The following is a 22,790-nucleotide window of genomic DNA, read 5'->3' as shown; positions in this document are numbered from 1 at the left end:
GCTTAGTGTCTAGAGAGATTACCTTTAAGCCTTTGTCCTGCAGAGCCAGCCTTTCGCTTTGTGAGCATTTGAAGACCGGCCCAATGGTGCGTAGAGTTGCCAGATACAGGGTGGAAAAAGCCTTGAGATTTGGGGACAGACTCTTGTGGGGGTGGGGAACAGGGACCTCAGGGAGACCCTGCTTGGTATTGTGGCTAAGAATGGTGGCCTCTAACCTGGAGAACTGGGTTTGAGTCCCCACTCCTCCTCCACATGCCCGTCAGTTCTCTCTGAGCTCTCTCAGCCTCACTCACCCCACAAGGTATCTGCTGTAGGAAGAGGAAGGGTATTCCTTTTCATTGTAAAAAGCAGGGTATAAAAAGCCCATCTCTTCTTCTCAGTGGGGTACAATGCCACGGAGTCCCCCCTCCAAAGCATACATTTTCTCCAGGGAAACTGATCTCTGTAGTCTGGAGATGAGCTGTCATTCCAGGGGATCCCCGGGTCCTCCCTAGAGATGGACAGCCCTGCCGATGCATGAGTCTGCAACTCTTACATCGGGGGAACGTGGCCTCGGCACGGGGTTACTGTGCATTGGATGAGGCAGATGGGACCCTGGAAAGCGATGGAGTAAAGCATTAATGCAATTAGGCCTCTTGAGCGCGTGGCAGCAAGCAGATCCCTTTTTAACCCCTGTGATGAAACATGTGCTGTGCTTTAAGCCCCTGGGATTATTAGTCATTGGAAGCAATTCTGGCATCTGGTGTGTGGCACAGAGTAAAAGTAATTTAGCTAATTGGTAAATAGATGACATCAGCCTCCTGGGCTGTGGAGCTGTTTCCTTAGATTTCTGCTCTGTAAGTAGAATCCTGGACCCGCCACAGAATAATGTGGGTAAAGCCCTGATTACCTGCTATGTTATATTTTGCTAGTTTTGGTGGCGGCAGCAACAGGAGCAGGTGGGGGTGGTGGGTAAATACTTATAAAATACTTCTGCATCCAAACTCCCTTCTAGGACAGTGGTTCTCCACCTGGGGGTGGGGACTCCTTGGGGGGTAGAACAACCCTTTCAATTGGGTCGCGGCAGGGCAAACAGCTTGGCTGGGGGAGCACCATCCACACAACAGCCTTGCAGGGTAGATTGAGATACAGTGCTCGTATCTCAGCAGAAAAGAGTGAGATCGGCATGGTGGAACAAGAGGCGGAGCTGAACTTAGAAACCCTGAGGGGAAAAAAAACCCCAATTTATATACAATCCTGAACAATGGATTTTCACACCCTTGGTCAGTTTCGGTTTAATTTCTGTGAAAGAACGCTTGCATAATTTTATGGTTGGGGGCATCACAACATGAGGAACGGTATTAAAGGGTCAGGGATTAGGAAGGTTGAGGAGCACTGTCCTAAGAGAAAGCTGGCATGGCAGGGAGAGGGGACGGTTCAATCATGTTCCCCTTCCTGCCATACTAGTTGTGACAGATTCCCTCCACTCCTGCAGAGTGCCTTGTCTTCTGGATGTCCAGCAAAGTGAGAGAGCCCTGATCATTTCTTCTCTCCTCTCTGCCCCCGCCCCCTATTCAGAGACGTATCTATTGACAGGCTAGCCCAGTCCCCATTAGGTCCTTTTCCACACTGGGTTATCGGGATCACTCACTGCCTGCCACCTGTCTGTCCACCTGTCTCTCAAGATATGTCCACCTGTCTCTCATAGACATGCAGCCTATAGCAGTGGTCCCCAACCACGGGCTGTGACCCTGTGCTGGGCTGCGAAGGCTTTGGCACCAGGCCGCGGCTCCCTCCCCGCCCCCCCTGCAGCAAGAAGCTCGCCAGGCCACGAGCAGATCAGCCGCTGAAGTGGCCAATTAGCTTGTGGCACAGCAAGCTTCTTGCTGCGGGAGGGGGGGAGAGGGAAACACGGCCGCTGGCATGCCGGTGGCGCATGTGCATTTGCACCCGATAGGTAGCACACTACCAAGGTGTGCTTGAACCTGACTGGGGTCAAGACTGCTATGCACAGAAAGACCTCTCCTTAGGGTTACCAGCTTCCAAGTGAGGCACTAAACCAGGGGTAGTCAAACTGCGGCCCTCCAGATGTCCATGGACTAAAATTCCCAGGAGCCCCTGCCAGCATTTGCTGGCAGGGGCTCATGGGAATTGTAGTCCATGGACATCTGGAGGGCCGCAGTTTGACTACCCCTGCACTAAACCCACAGCGAACCATGAGCTAGCGCCTGTTGCATTACAGAACACAACGGGTCTTACTACTAGTAATAATGTAAATTATGTAGCCAAGTAGGTGCAACGGTTATGCAGACAGATTGGGCAATGCCTAAAGACTAATATCTATGTTTCAGGGCTGCTGAATAGCAGCTGGGGAGAATACAAAGAGCTCTGTTACATCTCCTTGGAAAACATGACACTCACCTTCCTGTAACAGATGAAAGATAGGGCCATTTCGCACGGGGATCTTTGTTGCAAATTGTTTGCGGAATGAAAAATCGCCATTTAAAATAGTGGAATTCGTCGTTTTGCACACCTGGCTTTGTAGTGGAATCAGTTGCGTTTTTTAGCGTTTCCCACAGGCTTCCGGTCTCGGCAGAAATCGCTAGAAAGGAAGCGCTATTGCCAAGCTCGTCCCGCCCCTGGCCGTCAAGCAGCCAATGGGCAGCCGTTAGCATGCTCCCAAACAGCCGCTTTCCCTTTAAGAAAGGTTTAAAAAAAAAAAAACAGACCCATAGCAACGAATCTGTGTAGATTCGTTGCTACGGAGAGACCCATCCAGCTGCCTAATGTGAGCTGTCGTTTGATTGTATGATCGTTTGCACGCTGCCTCGAGTGTTAAAAAAAAATTCCCCCCCCCCTTCTCACGGGCTCGATTTTCGGCTGAATTTATGTGTAAAAAATAAAGGGACTTTATTTCAGCAAACGGGCTTTTAAGTGGTTTGTGCTTAGTGACTAAAGGTGAAGGACTGAAGCCAGGGAAGCCTCTAAACAGAAAGAGGCTCGCCGGTGCGTTTATCCCCGCTCGCTCCGAGAAAAAAAAATGGCGATCGCTTCGCCGGAAGTTTGGAGGAGAGAGCCAGGGGGAGGGACTTTGAAGAACCAGCAACAATGGTAACGCACAGGTCTTTAGCGCTAGTGTTGCAGATTGGTTGCAGGAGTGTATCGCTATCCGGAGGGTGAATCCACTTTTCTGGATTCCCCTGAAAGCGCCACAACGAAGCGCTTTTGGCGGGTCGGTTTCAGGATTGTTGCAGATTGTCTACGACGTCGTGGGCTATGGCAAATTAGTAGCGTTTCCAATTAGCAACCATTGTGCTATTTTGAAGCCGTGCGAAATGGCCCATAGTTTGGCTGATCCTGCATTGAGCAGGGGGTTGGGCTAGATGGCCAGTATGACCCCTTTCCAACTCTATGATTCTACAATCACATTCAGGACCTGGCATTTTGCTCCATTTAAACCAGGGGTAGTCAAACTGCGGCCCTCCCGATGTCCATGGACTACAATTCCCATGAGCCCCTGCCAGCATTTGCTGGCAGGGGCTCATGGGAATTGTAGTCCATGGACATCGGGAGGGCCGCAGTTTGACTACCCCTGATTTTAACAATAGATCTGCACAACTGTCAAAGCCTGTTTGTATCCTGCTATACGCCTTCCCTACTGTACGTGGCAAGACCAATCCTGCGGGCTTCTCGTTGGTGTTTATCCGTGGGCTTGTGCACTTCAGCGCGGTTTGGCCACTTTGGTGGCCATTCAAGCCTGAGGTGGCCAGCGCTGTGGAGCGGGGGGAGGGTGCAACCCGGCCCCTACACGCCAGCACAGACCTCTGCTCCTGCATGCATGCGCTGACTGGTGCACCAGTGCTGGTTCTGCCCCTCCCCACCGTGCTGCGGTGCTAGCTGCCTCGGGCTTGAATGGTCGCCAAACTGCACCGAACCACGCCAAAGTACCCACCCCTACTCCCCACCATAGGCACACTGTGAGGTGAGGCTGAGAGAGCTCTGACAGAGGTGTGCTGTGAGAACCACACTATTAGGGCTGTGCTCAGCCAAGGTCACCCAGCTGGCTACATGTGGAGGAGGAGTGGGGAATCGAACCTGGCTCTCCATATTAGAGTCTGTGGCTCTTGACCACTACACTAAGCCAGCTCTCTTGGGCGTCTGAATGCAAGTGGTTGTCCCGGGGCTCTCCTTCAGCAAGAGGCGTGGTGATGCTGGATTAGCATTTCATTTTGAAAACAGCATTCAAAGGATTGCCTGTACACAGTGGGCTTCCCCCCACCCCAGGTTACCTGATCTTAAATTTGGGAATGTCCTGTCTTTATTTTCAGATCTCATAAGAAAGCTAGCACAGCAAAAGTTGGGAAGTTCGCCGGGTGATTATCAAAAGGTAAGCTCTCTTCCTGTGCCAAGTGTGGCGTTGTAGTGATATTTTCTTTGCGAGCAAAGTATTGTTCAGTTGATGTGGCTTAAACCTGCTTTTAGTTTATTTCAGGCAGACCAAGTTTCCAGATTGCATTGTGCTGAACCCGCAGGAAAAGGCATCACAAATGTTTCCTTTGGCAGAGCTTCCGTGTCATTAGCACATATTTTCAAAAAAAGTTGGGCGATTGTTGCTGCTTCTTGTGCCTGAAGTTCTCTGCGTTGTTTTGACTCTGAGCGTGGAATTGCCAGCTGGGGCACAAGGGTGATAAAGCAAAGCTGCTAGTTGGAAAACTTGCCACATAGTTCCCATGGGAGCTCATCCCCAGAGCTCTGCTTGTGGGCTTCCCGTTTATTTTGGAAGGAAAGAAATTCCCGTTATCTCAAGTCCAGCAATTATACAGACTTCCCCAAACACCTGGAGTATTTTGCTCTAGAGAAGATACTTAGATTAGTTTTAACGTCATGCTCAACTGGCATGGGAGATGAAGAATGGATGTTGCAGAATGCAGCAGAAGTGAGACCTGGTGTCAAGTTCAAGAGAGAATGAATGAGGAAAATTCCCAATTTGAGCCCCTGATTTGCTCTGAGCTCTCTGTGTCTCCTTTCTCTCCGTCCCTCAGAGACAGGGGCTGCAAAAGGACACTGTGCATGAATGCTTTTGAGCAGTCTAAAAGTGCTGGGAGAAAAATCTTAAATTACTGTGCTCGGATTGAATGCCAAGTGGAGAGCAGCTGCCAAATTAGGATCCCCCCCCCCCCCGTGCTGCAACCCACAGGCCCCTGAGATGCTGCTTCTGGAGGAATCAGAGCCCTCTGCTGGGAAGTTCATGGGGAACAAAGTGGAGGTCTGTGGTGGGAGCAGGAAACTGAGGGAAATCCACCCCCCTCCCTTTCACTGACAAAACTACCGTCATGCCTCCAGGATCCGTGGCACAGTTTTCATTATTGCTCCCCCATCTTTGCGTTCAGCAGGCGGAAGCTTTTATCAAGGGCTGAAGCACACATCAACCAAAACGAAAACTTCAGCCAACAGAGCGAAATTCGTTTAATCCCATCAATAGCAGTTATTTCCACACACACACACGCACGCACACACACACACCCTCTGCAACTCATGTTTTCCCTCATTTTTATTCAGGTGAGGTGAGAATTGTTTGACAGGATGTCAGAGAGCCATTGAGGTTAGATGATGCTAATGTTTTGTTAGCACCAAAAGCTGCAAGGGATTTCAGAAGCTCCCCTAATTGGAAAGCCTCTTCCATTATAACAAGCCCCTTATAAAGAGGCAAATAAATTTTGGTTAGCCTTGGCATCCTTGAATATTTGAAGGACACGGAGATACCATAGAGGGGGGCGGGGCTCCCCAAACATGTCTCCCATGGGTACCAAATTATTTTAGAAAGGGGGCGGGGCTGGGGTGGAGCTTTTGCCCAGAAAGGCTTTTGATTGGCTGCTGGAGATTTAATGGTCTATGCCAGGGGTAGTCAAACTGCGGCCCTCCAGATGTCCATGGACTACAATTCCCAGGAGCCCCTGCCAGCGAATGCTGGCAGGGGCTCCTGGGAATTGTAGTCCATGGACATCTGGAGGGCCGCAGTTTGACTACCCCTGGTCTATGCAGCTTTAAAAATGGTTTTTGGACATCTGCTGTCCACGTAGCATAAGGATCTTTATTGTGTAAGCTGCAGCAGCTGTTTCGGTGGCTGGCTCCACCTGTGGCAGCCATTTTGGGCTTGTGGACACCTTGCTTTGTCGGAATTCCAAAGATGCCCACCAAGCTGGGGGGTTTCTGCCATAGAACTTGTTGAGCAGATGGTCTGTTCTCAAATAAAATATGGCGATTATGGCTGCACTAGCGCATAGGCTGCACAGCTTTATGTCTATCACTGTGATAAATGCTTCTCTGAAGTTACAGCAGATCAATGATCTCCAAACAAGCAGGGGTAATGGAATGGCACCAAAATGGACTCCAGAGTTTCAAAATATGCCAGAGGCATACATGACCTGGGTCTATTCTGCACACACTAGATAATGCACTTTCATTGCACTTTAGAAGTAGATGTTCTTGTTCTGCACAGGGAAATCCAGCTGCCAAAGCACATTGAAAGTGCATTATCCTATGTGTGCGGAATGGGCCCAGATTACGCCTTTCCTGTGGTTAAGGTCCCTTAATTACTCTTTCTTTTGGTGGTGTGCTTCAGCCTCCTTCTGTTACATGATTCTTGTTGGCTGCAGCAAGTTGAATGCATAACGTGCCATCCTGAATGAGCTCTGTCTACAGCTCTGTTCGTGAGCAGAAGCTGGTTCCCATGGAGCAAGCAGGGCCTCCTCTCCAGATATCTCACTTTACAATGTGCAGCAGGGAGGAGGAGCAGACCATTCCAGTCTCTCTTCATGAGTGAAATGCAGCTCTAATCGAAGGCACCTGACTAAAACTGTCAAAGAAAACAGCAGATTTCCCAGTCAAATACCACAGGGGCCTCTATCTCCTCTGAAACTGATTGTTGCCATTTTCTACTTCGGATGCCCAGAAGAAGAGTAGATTTTCTGCATTGTCTTCCAGAGTTGTAGTTTTGAAAAAATTGGTTCACAAGGTAATTTTGCCGTCAGAGTAGAAAATGTAGGCAAAATAGAAATTGAAAAACTGTTGACACTGTGGCCCTCTCTTCCTCTGACAAGAGTTAAAAGAAGGCAGGAAAAGCGGTGTGTTGAACACCATCAGGTCACTTACAAATTATGCTGCCCCTATGAATCAATGGCGTCCAAAACCTGCTGTGGCTCAGGTCTTATGAGGCCGAAGGCCGTGCAATCCTTCTTCTGTTGGTTCTCCTCTTTTCCTGCTGACTTCGAGTTTGCCTGGCAGCACAAAGGTACAGGAAGTGCACGGATTGAGCACCACTAAGTAAACAGCACACAAATGCTCACTTGGTTTAAGTTTGCCAAAATTGCAACTGCTTTCCATCACTGCTGGATGTGCCTTTTTAATTTACTGCATGGCAAATGTTATCTTGGGGTGTTTTATTCATTGCTCACCTGCCTTGTTTTTATGCATGCCGCCTGCTCATCATGCACCTTTTCCATCTACCTTGACCTCCACAGCCAGAAAATGTTGTCCTGACTCTTCAGGTAAATCTTTCTCGTTGTCCTGGCATTCCCTCTGTCAGCTGGAAAGCTGTGCTACCCAACCCAAAACTGCATGCTGTTGTTTTTTTATTTTCCTTGTCACTGATTGCTCTGATATCCCTTCTAACAGCATTAGCAAGATGGTTATGAATTTGCTTCTCCATGCTTGCTTTGTGGTTTTCCGGTATTTCAGCTTTCCCACCCCCCTTTTCCAGATTTAGCCCTCCTCACAACTGGCGTGTACATGGCAGTGTTAGAACTGGGAGCTGTTTTCACCGAGGGCCTTGGGCAGTCTGGGGGTGGATTAGCTGAAAGGGGAACTGGAGCGTGATGAAATGTAGCCGGTGAGAAACCGGCTTGGAACCGGCCCTGGAGGAAGGTGGCTGCAGCTGGTCTCACTCTTTCTCCCCCCCCCGCCCAGAATGGCTATCAATGGGCAGTTGGGGGGAGCCAAGCCAAGTGCCAGAGCCTGCTCAGAAGGTCACGGAAGGTAAACGGCAGCAAGGTGCCCTGCTGACATTGAAAGTCCTGTGGGGAAACATTGAGCTCCCTGGACAAAGAGAGCCTTCCCCCTCCTCCCCAGATGCCAGACCTCAAGGCCATCCAGTGGACAAAAGGAAAGACATCTTCACACCAAGAGTGATTAAAATGTGGAATTTGCTGCCGTAATGTCCTATGCCATTTTCTTAATTGATTATTTTAAATTAAAGAACTTTTATGCTGCCTTTCTACCTGAATAGGGTTCCCAAGGTGGCAAACATCAAAGCATTTAAAACATGAAAATAATATTTAACCGGTGTGTGTATATGTGTATTCTGAACCCCCTCCGAAGCAGCTGCTTGTTCTAGGACATAACTCCTAAGGGACCGTCTGGGGCCTTATGTCCCTTGCAGGGCCCTGTGCTCTGCAGGTACCAACTTGTCAACCGTTCCTGGCCCTAGGGATGCTCACCTGGCCTCTGCCAGGGCCAGGGCCCTTTCAGTCCTGGCCCCTACCTGTGGAATGAGCTCCTGGAGGAGCTGCAGGTCCTCGGAGAGCTTTCTACCTTCTGGAAGGCCTGCAAAACGGAACTTTTCCGCCAGGTTTATGGCTGAGGTCAGTGCTAGAGCAGGTGGGTTGGGTCCCCTTTTCCTCTTGGCACCTGAACATCTTGGTCCCCGCCCTTGCTGCCTTCATACAGGTTTGTCTTAAGTGAGACTATGGTTGCCATCTGTGGGAGTTTTGCATTGCTGTATTCTAGAAATTGGAGTTTTAATGGGATTTTCAATGGGATTTATTGCATTATATTGTATGGATTGTTTGTGCAACCCACCACGAGCCAGTTTCCAGTAGCGGTGGGCTATAAATCCAATTTATAAACTCAACAATGTCCACAGGATTGGAAAAGGTCAGTTTACATTCCAGTCCCAAAGAAGGGCAATGTCAAAGAATGTTCAAACTACCACACCATTGCACTCATTTCTCATGCTAGCAAAGTTATGCTCAAAATCCTATAAGCTAGGCTACAGCAATATATGGACCGAAAACTTCCAGAAGTACAGGCAGGATTTCGAAGAGGCATAGGAACTAGAGATCAAATTGCCAACATATGCTGGATCATGGAGAAAGCTACGGAGTTCTAGAGGAACATCTACTTCTGCTTTATTGACTATGCTAAAGCCTTTGATTGTGTGGAGCACAACAAATTGTGGCAAGTTCTTAAAGAGATGGGAATACCAGAACATCTTATTTGTCTCTTGAGAAACTTATATGCAGGTCAAGAAGCAACAGTGAGAACTGAACATGGAATCACTGATTGGTTCAAAATTGAGAAAGGAGTTCGGCAAGGCTGTATACTGTCGCCTTGCCTATTTAACTTGTATGTGGAGCACATCATGAGAAAGCCGGGATTAGAGGAGTCACAAATTGGGATCAAGATTGCAGGGAGAAATATCAACAGCCTCAGATATGCAGATGATACCACTCTAATGGCAGAAAGTGAAGAGGAACTAAGAGCCTCTGGATGCGGGTGAAGGAGGAGAGTACAAAAGTTGGCTTGAAACTCAACATCAAGAAAGCAAAGATCATGACCCCCTCTCAATTCCTGGCAAATAGATGGGGAAGAAATGGAGATAGTGAAAGATTTTATTTTCCTGGGCTCCAAGATCACTGCCGATGGGGACTGCAGCAAAGAAATTTAAAGACGCATGCTCCTGGGGAGGAAAGCTATGGCAAATCTAGATGGCATTCTAAAAAGCAGAGACATCACCCTGCCAACAAAAGTGCGTTTAGTCAGGTACGTTTAGTCAAGTCTTCCCAGTTGCAATGTATGGCTGCGAAAGTTGGACCATAAGGAAGGCTGAGTGTCTAAAAATTGAGGCTTTTGAACTCTGGTGCTGGAGAAGACTCTTGCGAGTCCCTTGGACTGCAAGGCGAACAAACCGTTCAGTCCTAGAGGAGATCAGCCCTGACTGCTCCTTAGAAGGCCAGATCCTGAAGATGCAACTCAAATACTTTGGCCACCTCATGAGAAGGAAGGACCCTGGAGAAGAGCCTAATGCTGGGAGCGATTGAGGGCAAAAGAAGAAGGGGATGACAGAGAATGAGGTGGCTGGATGGAGTCACTGAAGCAGTCGGTGCAAACTTAAATAGACTCCGGGGAATGATAGAGGACAGGAAAGCCTGGAGGATCATTGTCCATGGGGTCGAGATGGGTCGGACACGACTTCGCACCTAACAACAACAACAACAACAAATCCAATTATAAATAAATAAAATAAAAGGCAGTGCTGGGGGGGGGGGTCTTCTATTTTCCCAGATCAGCTTCCACTTGAGTTGCCAGTCTACATGTGGGGTTGGGAGTTCTTCCAGAATCCCCACATATCTCCAGACTGCAGAGATCAGTTTCCCTGGAGGAATTTGCATCTTTAGGGCAGACTGTGTGGCATTCCTTCCGCAAACTTCTCCTTTGACACCATCTCTAGACCTTCAGGAATTCTCCAACTGGAGTTGGCAACTGTGGCCTCTGGCCAAGGCGGCCTGGCCCTCCTTAGCAATCATTTTGTTGCAGAATTTCCCAAGTGTGTTTTCCCTATTCAAAATTTGGTTTTGGTTTTCAGGAGTAGACAAGTTTTCTATGTATACTTTTGAAAAACACACTTAGAGGCTTTCCCAGGATCATAAATTGTATTTGGGGGAAGGGAGTGTTAGGATGAAAATTAGAAGCATATTTAATTTATTTATAATTTGATGATTTTTATACCACCCTGCTTTGCCAGCGGGATCAGGGCGGTTTACAACAACACAAGAAAAGCTTTCTTACAACATCACTGTGAAATGTGTGTGCATTCTTGACCAATTCACATTAGGTTTGGTTACCCTAGTTAAGAGTTCTCCTTTTCTTTGTCTTTTGGTTGAGGTGAGGGTTGCCACCTCTGGGCTGATCAGTACTTGTATATTTTGGGGATGGAGCTTGGGGGACAGGGTTTTGCTTAGGGATTCTAGTCCCCAGGTGTTATCTGAAGATGCCCTGGTTTTACAGCTCATCTCCAGACTACAGAGATCAGTTTGGCTGCTTTGGAGGGGTTGAGTTCAAAGGCTTGCTGAGAAGCAGCCGTACATCTGGCATCCCCCCACAACTCTCAGCTGGGAGCCCACTCCTGAGAATCTCCAGGGATTTCCCAACCTGAAGCTGGCAACCTTCTCCAATCCTCGAACATATTAGGAGCCCACGTGGCTGTAGTTTCGAGTCAGAACTGTAAAGGCCAACTGTAGAGCCCCCCCAGCATCTTGTCTGTTGCCCTTGGGTTAGGGCAGGGGTAGTCAAACTGCGGCCTTGCAGATGTCCATGGACTACAATTCCCATGAGCCCCTTCCAGCGAATGGGCATTGGAGGGCCGCAATTTGACTACCCCTGGGTTAGGGCAAATAAAGGGTGGTAACCCTGAAGCTTGATGCAGCCATTTCAGCTCTAACATCTCCGCTTGCTGTTCTTTCTGTCTGACCTGCAGGCAGTGTACTATGAAATCGGGTTTCTAGTCTCTGCCGCCTTGGGGCTCCTCTTGGTCTTGCTGCTGCCCCTGGTGGGGCTTTGCTTCTGCATGTGTCGTTGCTGTGAGAACTGCGGCGGGGAAATGCACCAAAGACAGAAGAAAAATGCGGATTGTCAGCGGAGCTGCTTTGCTACAATCCTTTTAGCTGCTTCTTGTGTAATCAGGCAAGTATTTGGGGAGCTGCACACAGCATATTTTTATCGCCATACGAACCTGGCACACTTTATTATTTCTTGAGCTTAAACTGTGTTTCGGGTGGGTCGCCTGGCTGGTCTGAAGCAGCAGAACAACGTTTTGAGTTCAGTGGCACCTTTCAGACCCAACGAAGTTTTGGGCCTGCACACGGAAGCTGAGACCCAGAATAAATCTTTGTTGGTCTTCAAGGTGCCCCTGGACTCAGACTTTGTTCTAAGCCGTGTTTCTTTTTGCTCACGCGGGCCTGGGAGCCTTCCTTTCACTTGCATGGCACCCCATCGTAATGTTATTTATGCTTCTGTTTATTAACTGCCCTTTCTTGTGAGAGTCAGGCTTCTGCTGTGGGATGTGTTCGTTCGGCTCCCGGGCTTTCCCCTCGTGCAAGACCAGCATCCTTCAGTGAGCCGAAAAGTGGCAGTCGCTAGAGACGAGTGCTTTGCAGGGGAGGGCTGCCTCTGCTCTGGCATAAATTGAAGCGAGGTTCAAGATTCACTCTAAAGCCGGGTTTTATTCATAGGCTAGAGCTGCTTTCTTTGACAGCTGACCGTTGGTTGCATAATTAGACTGAAGATGTCAAGAGCCCCCTGCCTTCTCAGCAGCTGGCTGGCCGACCATATCATTTTAGACAACTTGGCAGAATAGAATTGATTAAATACTTTCTTACCCTGCATTTACAGAATTAGCCTTTCATAGAAAAGGTTTTAGCCTAATCGATTTTCTCGATGATGGACATTTTGCTTGAGGAAGCAACGGTTACTCTCCCCTCCCTCCTCGAAGGAGAAATTAGCAACGCCCACCCGTTGGTGAATCATTTATTTATTTTATTGACCTTATTTGTCAATTATTTGTCAGCCTTTCTCACTGTGACTCCGGGCAGATTGTATAATGTGAGCCACATACAATCAGCGGAAAGGGCCACCCATTGAACTGTGCAGTCAGGTTCAGACTTCAGCAACCTGAACACAAGCAGAAATCTAGAACAGAGCCGAAAGCACCAGAGCTTACATGGTGGTTAAAGTGCTGGGCTGGGATCCGGGAGAACCAAGTTCAAATCCTCCCAGTCTCCCAGCGGGACCTACCTCTCAGGGTTGTTGTGAGATAAACCAGTGGAGAACAATGTCAATTGGTTTAAGGCTCCCTTGGGGAGGATAGAAATTAATTATTAAATGCGTAAGTTCTAACTCCTGTTCCTCAACATATGTTACCAATGAGGTAGATTTAACATTTGTTGTCATGCAGGTTGATGGTGGAGGGGAGGAAATATCCTTTTACTACTTTAATACCTCTCTTCCATTCATAATATTAACAAAAGTTTTGCTCTAATTGCCAGCTAGGTTCTAAGTTGCTAATCATAATGTCCGAGGAGTCAGCGAGACTGAAAAGTAAGGCGGGGAGGAGGAAGAAGGCCCAAGCAAGATTTCTTGCCAAACAGACTAGAACAGGGGTCGTCAACCTGTGGTCCTCCAGATGTCCATGGACTACAATTCCCATGAGCCCCTGACAGACTACCCCTGGATTCGAGGACACAGAGCGTCAGTTCTCCCATGCTTTAGATCAGGGGTAGTCAAACTGCGGACCTCCAGATGTCCGTGGACTACAATTCCCAGGAGCCCCTGCCAGCGAATGCTGGCAGGGGCTCCTGGGAATTGTAGTCCACGGACATCTGGAGGGCCGCAGTTTGACTACCCCTGCTTTAGATGCTCACTTTATGCCTCACTGCACTCTAGAATTATATCACCCTTGTTCAAGGAGGCATCTAGCATTGGAGGGAGCTTCACTGTATGCAAGCAGGCAGCTGGATTCCGCGCAATGGCCATTCGATTACGTCAATTATATATGGAAGCAAACAAATGGAACCTCCCCTAGTGATTTTTCCCACTCTGCTTTATTTGACAGAGGATTAGGAATTTTAGTATTATTTTTAAAAGGCCTCATATCATGTAGTTTGCATTTGTTTGACTTACCTAAGGCCGGCATCATGCTGCATCCAATAATAAAAAATAAGTGTGGGGAGAAAAATTAGACGTGGGGATAGACGAATGGCAGGCCATAAAAGGAAGAGAGCAAATGAAGGCAAAAAGTATGGAAAGGAGTTAGAGAAATGGGGGAAGAGAGAACAAAGTGGGGTTTGTTCGTTTAAATTGCTGCAGCACATGAGCAAGGCTGTCTCTTTGCAAGCCCTGGCTGTGCAGGAGCTGGGTGGAACGAAAGGAAAAAGGAAATCCTAGACCTCTAGAGGAGGCAGCATTCTGACACTGGTTGTAGCTTGTCCTGTCTGGTCAGGCCTTGCGCCCAGACTGGCTTGGCTAATGTGCTTAATAGGATCTGATCATCAAAGAGTCTCCCTCCATCTCTAGTAAACTTTGTGAAAGAAAAGGGCCATGCTAGTGGACCCCAAGTGGAATTAAATGGAGGGGAGGGGGAGAAAGGAAGCAAGAATATCCCAAGGCCACCTTGAGCCCCATGGGGCCTTTGGACACTTTCCTGTCCTCCTGAACTGGAGCAGACCACGCTGTAGCGGCCTTGGCGGGCCCCCTTTGGGCCATGGGAGGGGGGCGTTTGCAAGGCCTCCCTGCTGCCCTGGACAGGCCCCGTCGAGGCCTTACAGGCTGCAGTGGTCCTGTTCAGGCCGTGGGCAGGCGTTTGCAGGACCTCCCTGTCCCCCCAGGCCCATATGGGTGGTGCAAATCTGTTCGGGGCCAGGGTAAACATTTGCCAGACCTTCCTGCTCTCCCAGATCCATTTGGATGCCACCAAGGCTGCAGCAGGCCCGTTCAGGCTGGGAACGTGCATTTGTATGACCTTCCTGGCCTCCCTGACCTTGTATGGGCAGTGCCGAGGCCTGCACAGGCTGCAGTGGGCCTGTTCAGGCTGGGGCGGGCATTTTCAGGATGGGCCCATTCAGTCTAGGGATGGGTGTTTGCGGGACCTTGCTGCCCCCCCCCCCCAGCTGGATACAGAGGCCTCTCCAGTACCTTCCTGGCACACTGGGTTTAGTTGTCTTTTTGTACTGTGAGCTGACCATCTATGGAAATATATCCTCCAAAGATTGCTAGTGTCGTTCTAGCTACTTGAACTGGAAATACGTTTTTTCACTTGTCATGTCAGGGATTGTGGTGCATCTCTTGCCTTTCCAGAGGTGATCATTGGGAAGAGCACCTTTGAAGGCTCTTGCCTTTGGAAGCCAAGAGTTTTTAGCAGGAAGGCATTTGCCCCTGGGGCATAAGTTCCTTGGGGGCTTTCTAATCTACAGGATTCAGCAAATACATGGCTGAACGGCGTTTACAGGTGACTCCCTGCCCATCTTTTCAAACTGGCCTCGACATTTTCGGGCCTGACCCCGACCTGGTGAAGCCTCTTCCTGATGAGAGCAGAGACCTCCAGGACATTAAACAAACTGAGTTGTTCTGCTAGGCCAGGTAATAAGTCCAGATAGATGCTGGGCTTCCTACCTGAAGATCCATCCATCCAAAGGAAAACCTTTCAGCACTGTTTGGGCACCCTCAGGATACAAATTTAATTGAATGGTTAGCATCTTCTTAAAGACTTTAAAAACTTATATTAGGATTCTTTCTATATAAACTTATATTGACTACTTTTTAAGCCTGCTGGTCCCTGAGCTGTCCACAGAAGGGTAGGTTATAACAATGAAATATTATTATATTATTAAACTCATTTGTACTGATAGGTACCATGACACACCACCCTTCCTGTCACCTACTACTATTGCCCAGCAGGACTTCTCATTGGCCACCAGGGATCTGGTGAGCTGTAAATATTAAAATAACGTAATTTCAGCATCATCTACCTATATAGTGTTAGTTTTGTTTCCTCTCACAGCTCATTTTCAATTTTTTTAAATTACCTCTTCTTCCTTTGTGGGTGTGGCTTCACCTCCCGTGGCAGCCATTTTGTGGTTGGCTCCACCTCCTGCTCCTGCCATTTAGTGGTGTTGTCCATCACTCCACTTCCAAAGATGCCCACAGGCTCAAAAGGTTTGGAGAGACCCCATGACTCCCCTTATTAAGAATTTCATGTAGCCCACTCCTTTTGTTGTGAGTTATGTAACAGCTGCTTGCTGCATACAGATGTGAGGCTGAATTAATGGTACAGTGCATGTCCCAATTTTAACCCATGGTATCCTGGGAGGAAAGCCCTTTTGACAAGCATGTTGAAAGAATCTGGATTTGTGAATAGATTCAAATGGGTAGCCATGTGGGTCTGAAGTAGCACAGTAAAATCAGAGTCCAGTAGCACCTTTAAGACCAACAAAGATTTATTCAAGGCGTGAGCTTTCGAGTGCTTGCACTCGAAAGCTCACGCCTTGAATACATCTTTGTTGGTCTTAAAGGTGCTACTGGACTCTGATTTTATTGGATTTGTGAATCGTTCAGAGTAGATTTATTTGCTGAGGAGTGGCAGCTCATGTTCAGCCCAGGAAGCTGCCACAAAGAGCAAACAGTATTGAATTAGATCAACCATTGGCCGGACTAGAAGACCACTGATAAGAGCAGTCTCTCATCTCAGTGGTTTTATTTGTTCTCTGAGCCCTCAAACAGATGAACAGAAGGCTGCACATCTCCTTGCAGCCAGGACATGAAACTGGAAAGAGAATGCTTAACCCTTCAACTTCCACTTGGCTTTGCTTTTTGAAACTGGCTCTTTTGTTCTGCTGTTAGCCTTCTGAAGGAGAAAAGGCATGTCCTTTAAAAACATCTCTCCCCCCCCCCTTTAAAATGGTAATTGAAAATCAAGGCCATTGTTAGTCTGCACATAACCCATTTAGGTTAAATATGTATGAAAATATTAAGCTAAAACTACCTTCTAGTCTCCCTCAAGAGTGTAAATAATTAGCTCAGACCTAAAACTTTCCATCTGTTTCTAAAGCGCCACCTACTGGTTAAAAATGAACTGGATCCTTCAAATTCAGCATTGGAATCTCATTTGTGTAGAGGCTGATAATTTTATTCTGATTTGAAATCTGATCAAGGGATCCTTGCACAAGTAAGGTAACAAAATATCTTCCTCTCCTTCCAAACAGTATTGGCGTACTTTTTGCTTATGTTGCTAACCAGCACCTCACCAATCAAGTTAAGGGAGCCAGGAGCCTGGTGAACAGTAATTTGAAAGACTTGAGGATTTTCCTGAATGATACTCCAGGGGTAAGTGTATCTTTTTTGTTTGTTTTGTTTTGAAGCTACAAAGTAGATAGAAGTGATGGGTGGAACGGTTCGGTCTCAATGGCTCAGCAAACTGCGGCTTGTGCGGAGTTTCCAAAACAAGCTGTCCATATGTGCAAAAAGCAAACTGTCATTGTGCAGAGCTGTTGGTCTGCTCATGTAAGACACTTTGGCAGTCTTCAAGCAGGGGCTGGACAGATCTTTCTCCTGGATGCTTGAGGCTGATCCTGCATTGAGCAGGGGGCTGGACTGGATGGCCTGGATGACCCCTTCCCATTCTAGGATTCTGCGAGTCTAGTTCAGCAGTGGGATGGGCTGCCTAAGGAGTTGGGGAACTCTGCCTCCTGGCTCCCTCCAAGCAGCAGCTGGACAGATCCTTCTCCTGAATGCTTTAGGCGGATCCTGCATTGGACAGGGGCATAGGTGGAGAGGTGGGATGAGGGAACCTCTTGGGGAGTTGTCATCCTTTGCAGACTTCTTGAGAAACTGGCATTTGTGCTTGTTGGATTCCACAGAGAACAGCAAGAGTAATGCAACCTTTAAGGCCTTGCACCATCTGGGACCTGCATATCTTAAAGCAGGGGTCGGCAACCCCCCGGTCAGCGGCCCAGTACCGGGCTGAGAAGGCCTCAGTACAGGGCCGCCAGCCTGCCTCACCCCCCCCCCACAGCGAGAAGCTCGCCAGGCCCCAAGCGAAGCAGCTGCCAAAGCTGCTGCTTCGCTCGCGGTCCGGCTAGCTTCTTTCTATGGGGGCGGGGAGAGGCAGGCGCGGCCTCCGGCACGCCAGCAGATGCAAACGCGGAGCTACTGCACATACGTGTTAGCGCTCCCTGTTGGTGAAAACGCGCATGCGCGGCTACTGTGCACATGCGCGCTAGCGCCACCTGCTGGCGAAAACGCACATGCGCGGCGCCCAGTCCGGCAGCTCTCCCCCACCCCCGGAGGCGGTCCTCAACCAGAAAAGGGTTGGGGATCACTGTCTTAAAGGGCCACCTCTTCTAATATACCCCCAGACAAACTCTACGATCTATAAATGCTAATGTCCTGGTGATCCCTGGCCTCCAAGAAGTGCAACTGAAGAAGAAGTGTTGGTTCTTATAAGTTGCTTTTCTCTACCAAAAGGAATCCCAAAATGACTTACAATCACTTTCCCTTCCTCTCCTCACAACAGACACTGTGTGAGGTGCTCAACTGTTCAATGAGAACAGCACTATCAGGACTGTGATTAGCCCAAGGTCACGCAGCTAACTACAGCCTGGTGGAATATGCTGCCAGCAGAAATGCTGACCCTGATAGAACTATTGAAACTGAAAATGGCACCATTCCACCAGGCGTGTGGCTGAGACTAGGATGCACAGAAGCACTGTATGCCCCTCCCTACGAAGACATCCCCACGCCTCCCAGATATATTGAGACAGAGCGCTGGGATAGAGGTTTTACTATGATTTTTATAGTTCTGATGTTAACACTATTCTGGAAATATATGTTGTACACCACCCCGAGCCTGGATGTAGAGAGGGATGGTTAATAAATCTAATAATACTAATAAATTTTAAAAGCACGGAGTGCACAGCAGGCACAGACCCTATTCAATATCTGGGGATAAATATGATTGGACAAAGCTTTTCAAAAATAATTATCAGAAGACCTGGGAACTGATGCTAGAAGATTTGTCCTGATGGAAAAAAATTAAAAAACTTGTGTCTGGGTTGAATTTTAGCAGTCAAAACGAATGTAATTATTTTATTCCAAATGCTACCTATACATAGATAAATCTATTTGGAATGTCAAGTAATCTAGAATACGTTTCAAAATGCTGCAAGATGAGAAAAAGAGAGGCAAGTTAGCAGATACACACATAAAATTATATTATCAGTGGCATGTTTGGTCTGGATTAAAAATCCAAGACAGAATAGTAGAATTTGAATTAGCAGACTTAGATTAAAGTTTACACAACTATTTATTGGGTAAAGAAATCAGCAAAATGTAACACAAGAATAATATAATTAGAGATGGACTTTTGAGAATATGGGTCACATGTCAGAACTATTTTCTCCAAATTTTCTACTCATGTCCCCATTACAAGCTCATCATGATAAGAATGCGGGAAGTAGAAGTCCTGGCAATATATTAGAGATTAAGGAATTAATATTCAATGACTACTATATTACCATTCAGTTTCAAGGCTAAAGATGATCAATGTAAAAGGTTGAGCTCTGAGAAAACTATCTGAGTTGATTAAAAACAAAACAAAACAATTATTTATTGTGTTGTATATATAAGTTATTACTTTAGTGAGAAACAGAAGAACAAGTGAAAAATGTATGATTAAATCAATGCAGAATTTAGAGAGCAAATACCAAAGAACCAATGGGAATGGTTATTAAGTTCACAACCAGGCATTAAGAGGAAACCGGCATAAAATGTTTTCAGATGGTATATTACCCCAAACAATATTGAGAACGTTGATAAACACTACAAAGGAATATTTTATCTAGATGGAATCTTTTACCATATGTGGTGGCCTTGTAAAAAGGCAAAAAAAATATTGGAAGAAAATACATGGGAAAATGCAGAATATATTAATTCCCTGTGGAAGCTAAGAATATGCTATTAGGAATATTGCCTAAAAAGTTACCAAAGGTTCTGGAAGAGATATTTGAATATATGATGACAGAGGCAAGAATTATCTACTCAGCAAAATGACCAAGCTTAGAAGAATGGAAAAATAAAGTAGTCTATTATGCTGTAATGGCAAAATTAACAACTTATTTGAGAAACAGATCAGTTCTATTTATTTATTTATAGTTTAATTTGTATACCGCCGCTCCTTGCAGTTCTGGCTCGTGGCAGTTCACAGCATGTGTATGATAAAACATCTGTATATGAGGAGAGATACATGCAGAATGAAAAACTATATTTAAAACAGTAATGTATCGCAATTCATATGTCCATATTTCAATGTAGAAGCATCAGTTTTGAATATAAGGTTTAAGGCTTTGAACAAAAATATGTTTTGTTTTTTTATTTTGAAATATATAATAGATATTCTTTTGAACCTGGGTGTATTAAAAGCTACAGCCAGCTTCTGGAAATGACAATATAAGTAATGTTAAATATGTGGAGATGATGAGATTAATCATGGAGTTGTATATATCAGTTGTGAAGTCTGACATTTGGAGTGTTGGAGGTGCATTTTATGATGCATTTTATGGAGAATGCCTTGAAAATTGTAATGAAGGGGTGCTTCGGAGAGGTTTTTTCTGTTCTATATACCCAGTGGTGTGTAGTGGTTTTTGGTATATATGGTTTGTTGTACGATCCCTGTGTTTCTCTTGTATCCCTTTTGTATTGTTGTCTTGTTTTTTTTTAATAAAAATATATTTGAAAACAGATAATAACAGATTTAAGGCTGATTTCTAAGTCTTTTCTATTCTTTGTAAGGAGTAAAGTATGAAATTCATAAATTTAAAAGTATAGTCATACCCAGAAGTTGTTCCCGTGTAAGACTGTTATGATGTGAAGCTTGCTGCTTAAAGTACCGGCATGTGTCTGCTTATGATTTGTTTTGTAATGTTTAAACATGTGTGTTTTAATTTTTTTTAGCAAATTGATTATTTGGTGAGCCAGTATAATACAACCAAGCAGAGAGCACTCTCTGATCTCAACAGTAAGTAAAAGAAGATGTGGCCATTATTGATGTGCCTGTAGCCAGCTATGGTCTTCTGAGCATCTGCTCCTCTTTGCAGTTGGGAGTAATCACTCTCTAGTACCTTTTACTTGAAATGTGCATTTTCTGTGTTGTGTGTGTTGTGTGTGCATTTTATTGCTTTTGCTCTCTTAAAGACCGTTTATGCACTGGAGGTTTCATGCTGGGCTGCAGGCTGGAGTTTTAGTCGTAGCAGGTCGTCCCACCTCTTTCTGCACCCACACGGGGGAGCATTTGTCCCGGTGCACCTCATCTGCCCCCGATTTGTGCTCCTGCACGGGAGCTGGGGCAGTGAAGTTCCCAGTGCGTAAACGGTCATACTGTCTCTCTGTCTCTCTCTTCCCCTCTACTCTCATCCCACCCTCTAAAGGTAAAGGTATCCCCTGTGCAAGCACCGGGTCATGTCTGACCCTTGGGGTGACGCCCTCCAGCGTTTTCCTGGCAGACTCAATACGGGGTGGTTTGCCAGTGCCTTCCCCAGTCGTTACCGTTTACCCCCAAGCAGCAAGCTGGGTACTCATTTTACTGACCTCGGAAGGATGGAAGGCAGAGTCACCTTGAACTGGCTGCTGGGATTGAACTCCCATCCTCATGGGCAGACAGCTTCAGACAGCATTTCTGTTGCCTTACCACCCTGCGCCACAAGAGGCTCTTAGAAATCCCTAAGAACAAAGAGGCAATACTTGTTGATAAATCACAAAATGAACCTGGGGTTCCACATTCTTAAACACATTGGAATCTGCTTATATTACTATAAGGGTGCTGCTCTGTCATGAGCAGGTGTGCATGGAAGCCTTAGAAGCCTTAGACCTGCAGCATGGCCCACCTTCCGTTTCCCAGGGAACAGGGATTGGCTTGGGATCCTACCAGGCATCCTTTGTAGATTTAATTAGGAAGCCTTCAATCAAAGTGCCCACATTCTTCTCTCAAGAGATGCTGCCATAAGGCTGGTGGGGGAAGATGGGATTCAAAGCTGTGTTAGGAAACGCAGCAATGAACTAGGGCTTTACTTACTAAAACAGGCAGTTCCTGAGTCTCTAAAATGGGAGATTTGTCTGCCTGCAAGTCATCCTACCCCCCCCACCCCCCAGTGTCCCCCAATTCCAGGAGATTCCAGGGGTGGGGATGGCTATTTTTGTGGTGTATTTTACTAACATGCCTGAGATGTTTTCAAATGCTTTGCAACCAAACTTTTCATTTCCGTTCTTCGAGAAGGTGAAAATCTGAGGGGTGAAACACGTGGCCTTTAAGGATGGTCAAATGTGCTAGGCTGATGCTTGGAGCTAATCATATTTGTCCCCTGTCTTCCTTTTGGGCAGACGCGGGGCCGCTGCTTGGAAACAGAGTCCAGGACCAGCTGGGGAGGAAAGTGCGGCCTGCGCTGGACACAGCCCTGACAATGGCAGGAGGTAAAAAGGCCATGGCTGACCGCCAGCTGTTTAGTCCACCTAACTCTGGAATAGTCAAACTGCGGCCCTCCAGATGTCCATGGACTACAATTCCCATGAGCCCCTGCCAGCATCCGCTGGCAGGGGCTCCTGGGAATTGTAGTCCATGGACATCTGGAGGGCCGCAGTTTGACTACCCCTGACCTAAATCATTCTCTGTGGAGGTTCATACCTCATGGCCAGAATCCAAAGACCTGTACCACTAATTCCCCACTTCTCCACATCCAGCCATCTGGGTGACCTTGGGCTAGTTACAATTCTGTCAGAGCTCTCTCAGCCTTCCCTAACTCGTAGGGTGTCTATTGTGGGGAGAGGAAGGGTTCGGGTGCTTTGAGACTCCTTAGGAAATAGGGAAGTGGGATACAAAAAGCCAGCTCTTCTTCTTCCTCTCCGCTCTCTACCATTTAGGCTTGAGTCTTTCGAATGGTAGTTCCTTCTACACATGGGGCAATCCGCCTTGGAATTGGAGTTGGCTTTGAAACACAGCTTGTGAGGTAGGGCCAGGGTCCCCTGCGTAGTGTCTGTGGGCACCATGGAGCCTACCAACACCTTTTCCTGGCACCTGCCAAGTGTTCTAAGGAAGCAGGTGGGGCCAGGTAGGAGCTTTGCCAGCAGGTCTTCTAATTGGCTATTGGAGATTTGATTGAGGGTGCAGATTTTTTAAAAGCTTTGGCGGCAGCTGCCCCCACAGCACAGGGATCTGC

At 47.1% G+C, this 22,790-nt stretch overlaps 1 protein-coding gene across 8 annotated transcripts in view; it reads left to right on the top strand.

Moving 5' to 3' along the window:
- The window catches only part of PROM1 (prominin 1), a 122,145-nt gene that overhangs the window by 40,179 nt on the left and 59,176 nt on the right, over window positions 1-22,790 (top strand). For 4 of the 8 annotated variants that reach the window (XM_077301068.1, XM_077301065.1, XM_077301063.1 and 1 more), the window contains exons 3-8: window positions 4,308-4,366; window positions 7,500-7,526; window positions 11,513-11,718; window positions 16,791-16,911; window positions 20,536-20,599; window positions 21,958-22,047. In XM_077301068.1, coding sequence (XP_077157183.1) covers window positions 4,308-4,366; window positions 7,500-7,526; window positions 11,513-11,718; window positions 16,791-16,911; window positions 20,536-20,599; window positions 21,958-22,047 — 567 coding nt within the window. The remainder of the gene's footprint in view (window positions 1-4,307; window positions 4,367-7,499; window positions 7,527-11,512; window positions 11,719-16,790; window positions 16,912-20,535; window positions 20,600-21,957; window positions 22,048-22,790) is intronic. The other 4 variants (XM_077301070.1, XM_077301067.1, XM_077301066.1 and 1 more) reach the window with 1 other exon arrangement.

The sequence above is a fragment of the Paroedura picta genome, chromosome 10 (assembly GCF_049243985.1).
Source record: "Paroedura picta isolate Pp20150507F chromosome 10, Ppicta_v3.0, whole genome shotgun sequence".
Lineage (NCBI taxonomy): Eukaryota > Metazoa > Chordata > Lepidosauria > Squamata > Gekkonidae > Paroedura > Paroedura picta.
Note: the sequence above shows the minus strand (reverse complement) of the source record. Positions and strands in the feature narration are given on the sequence as shown.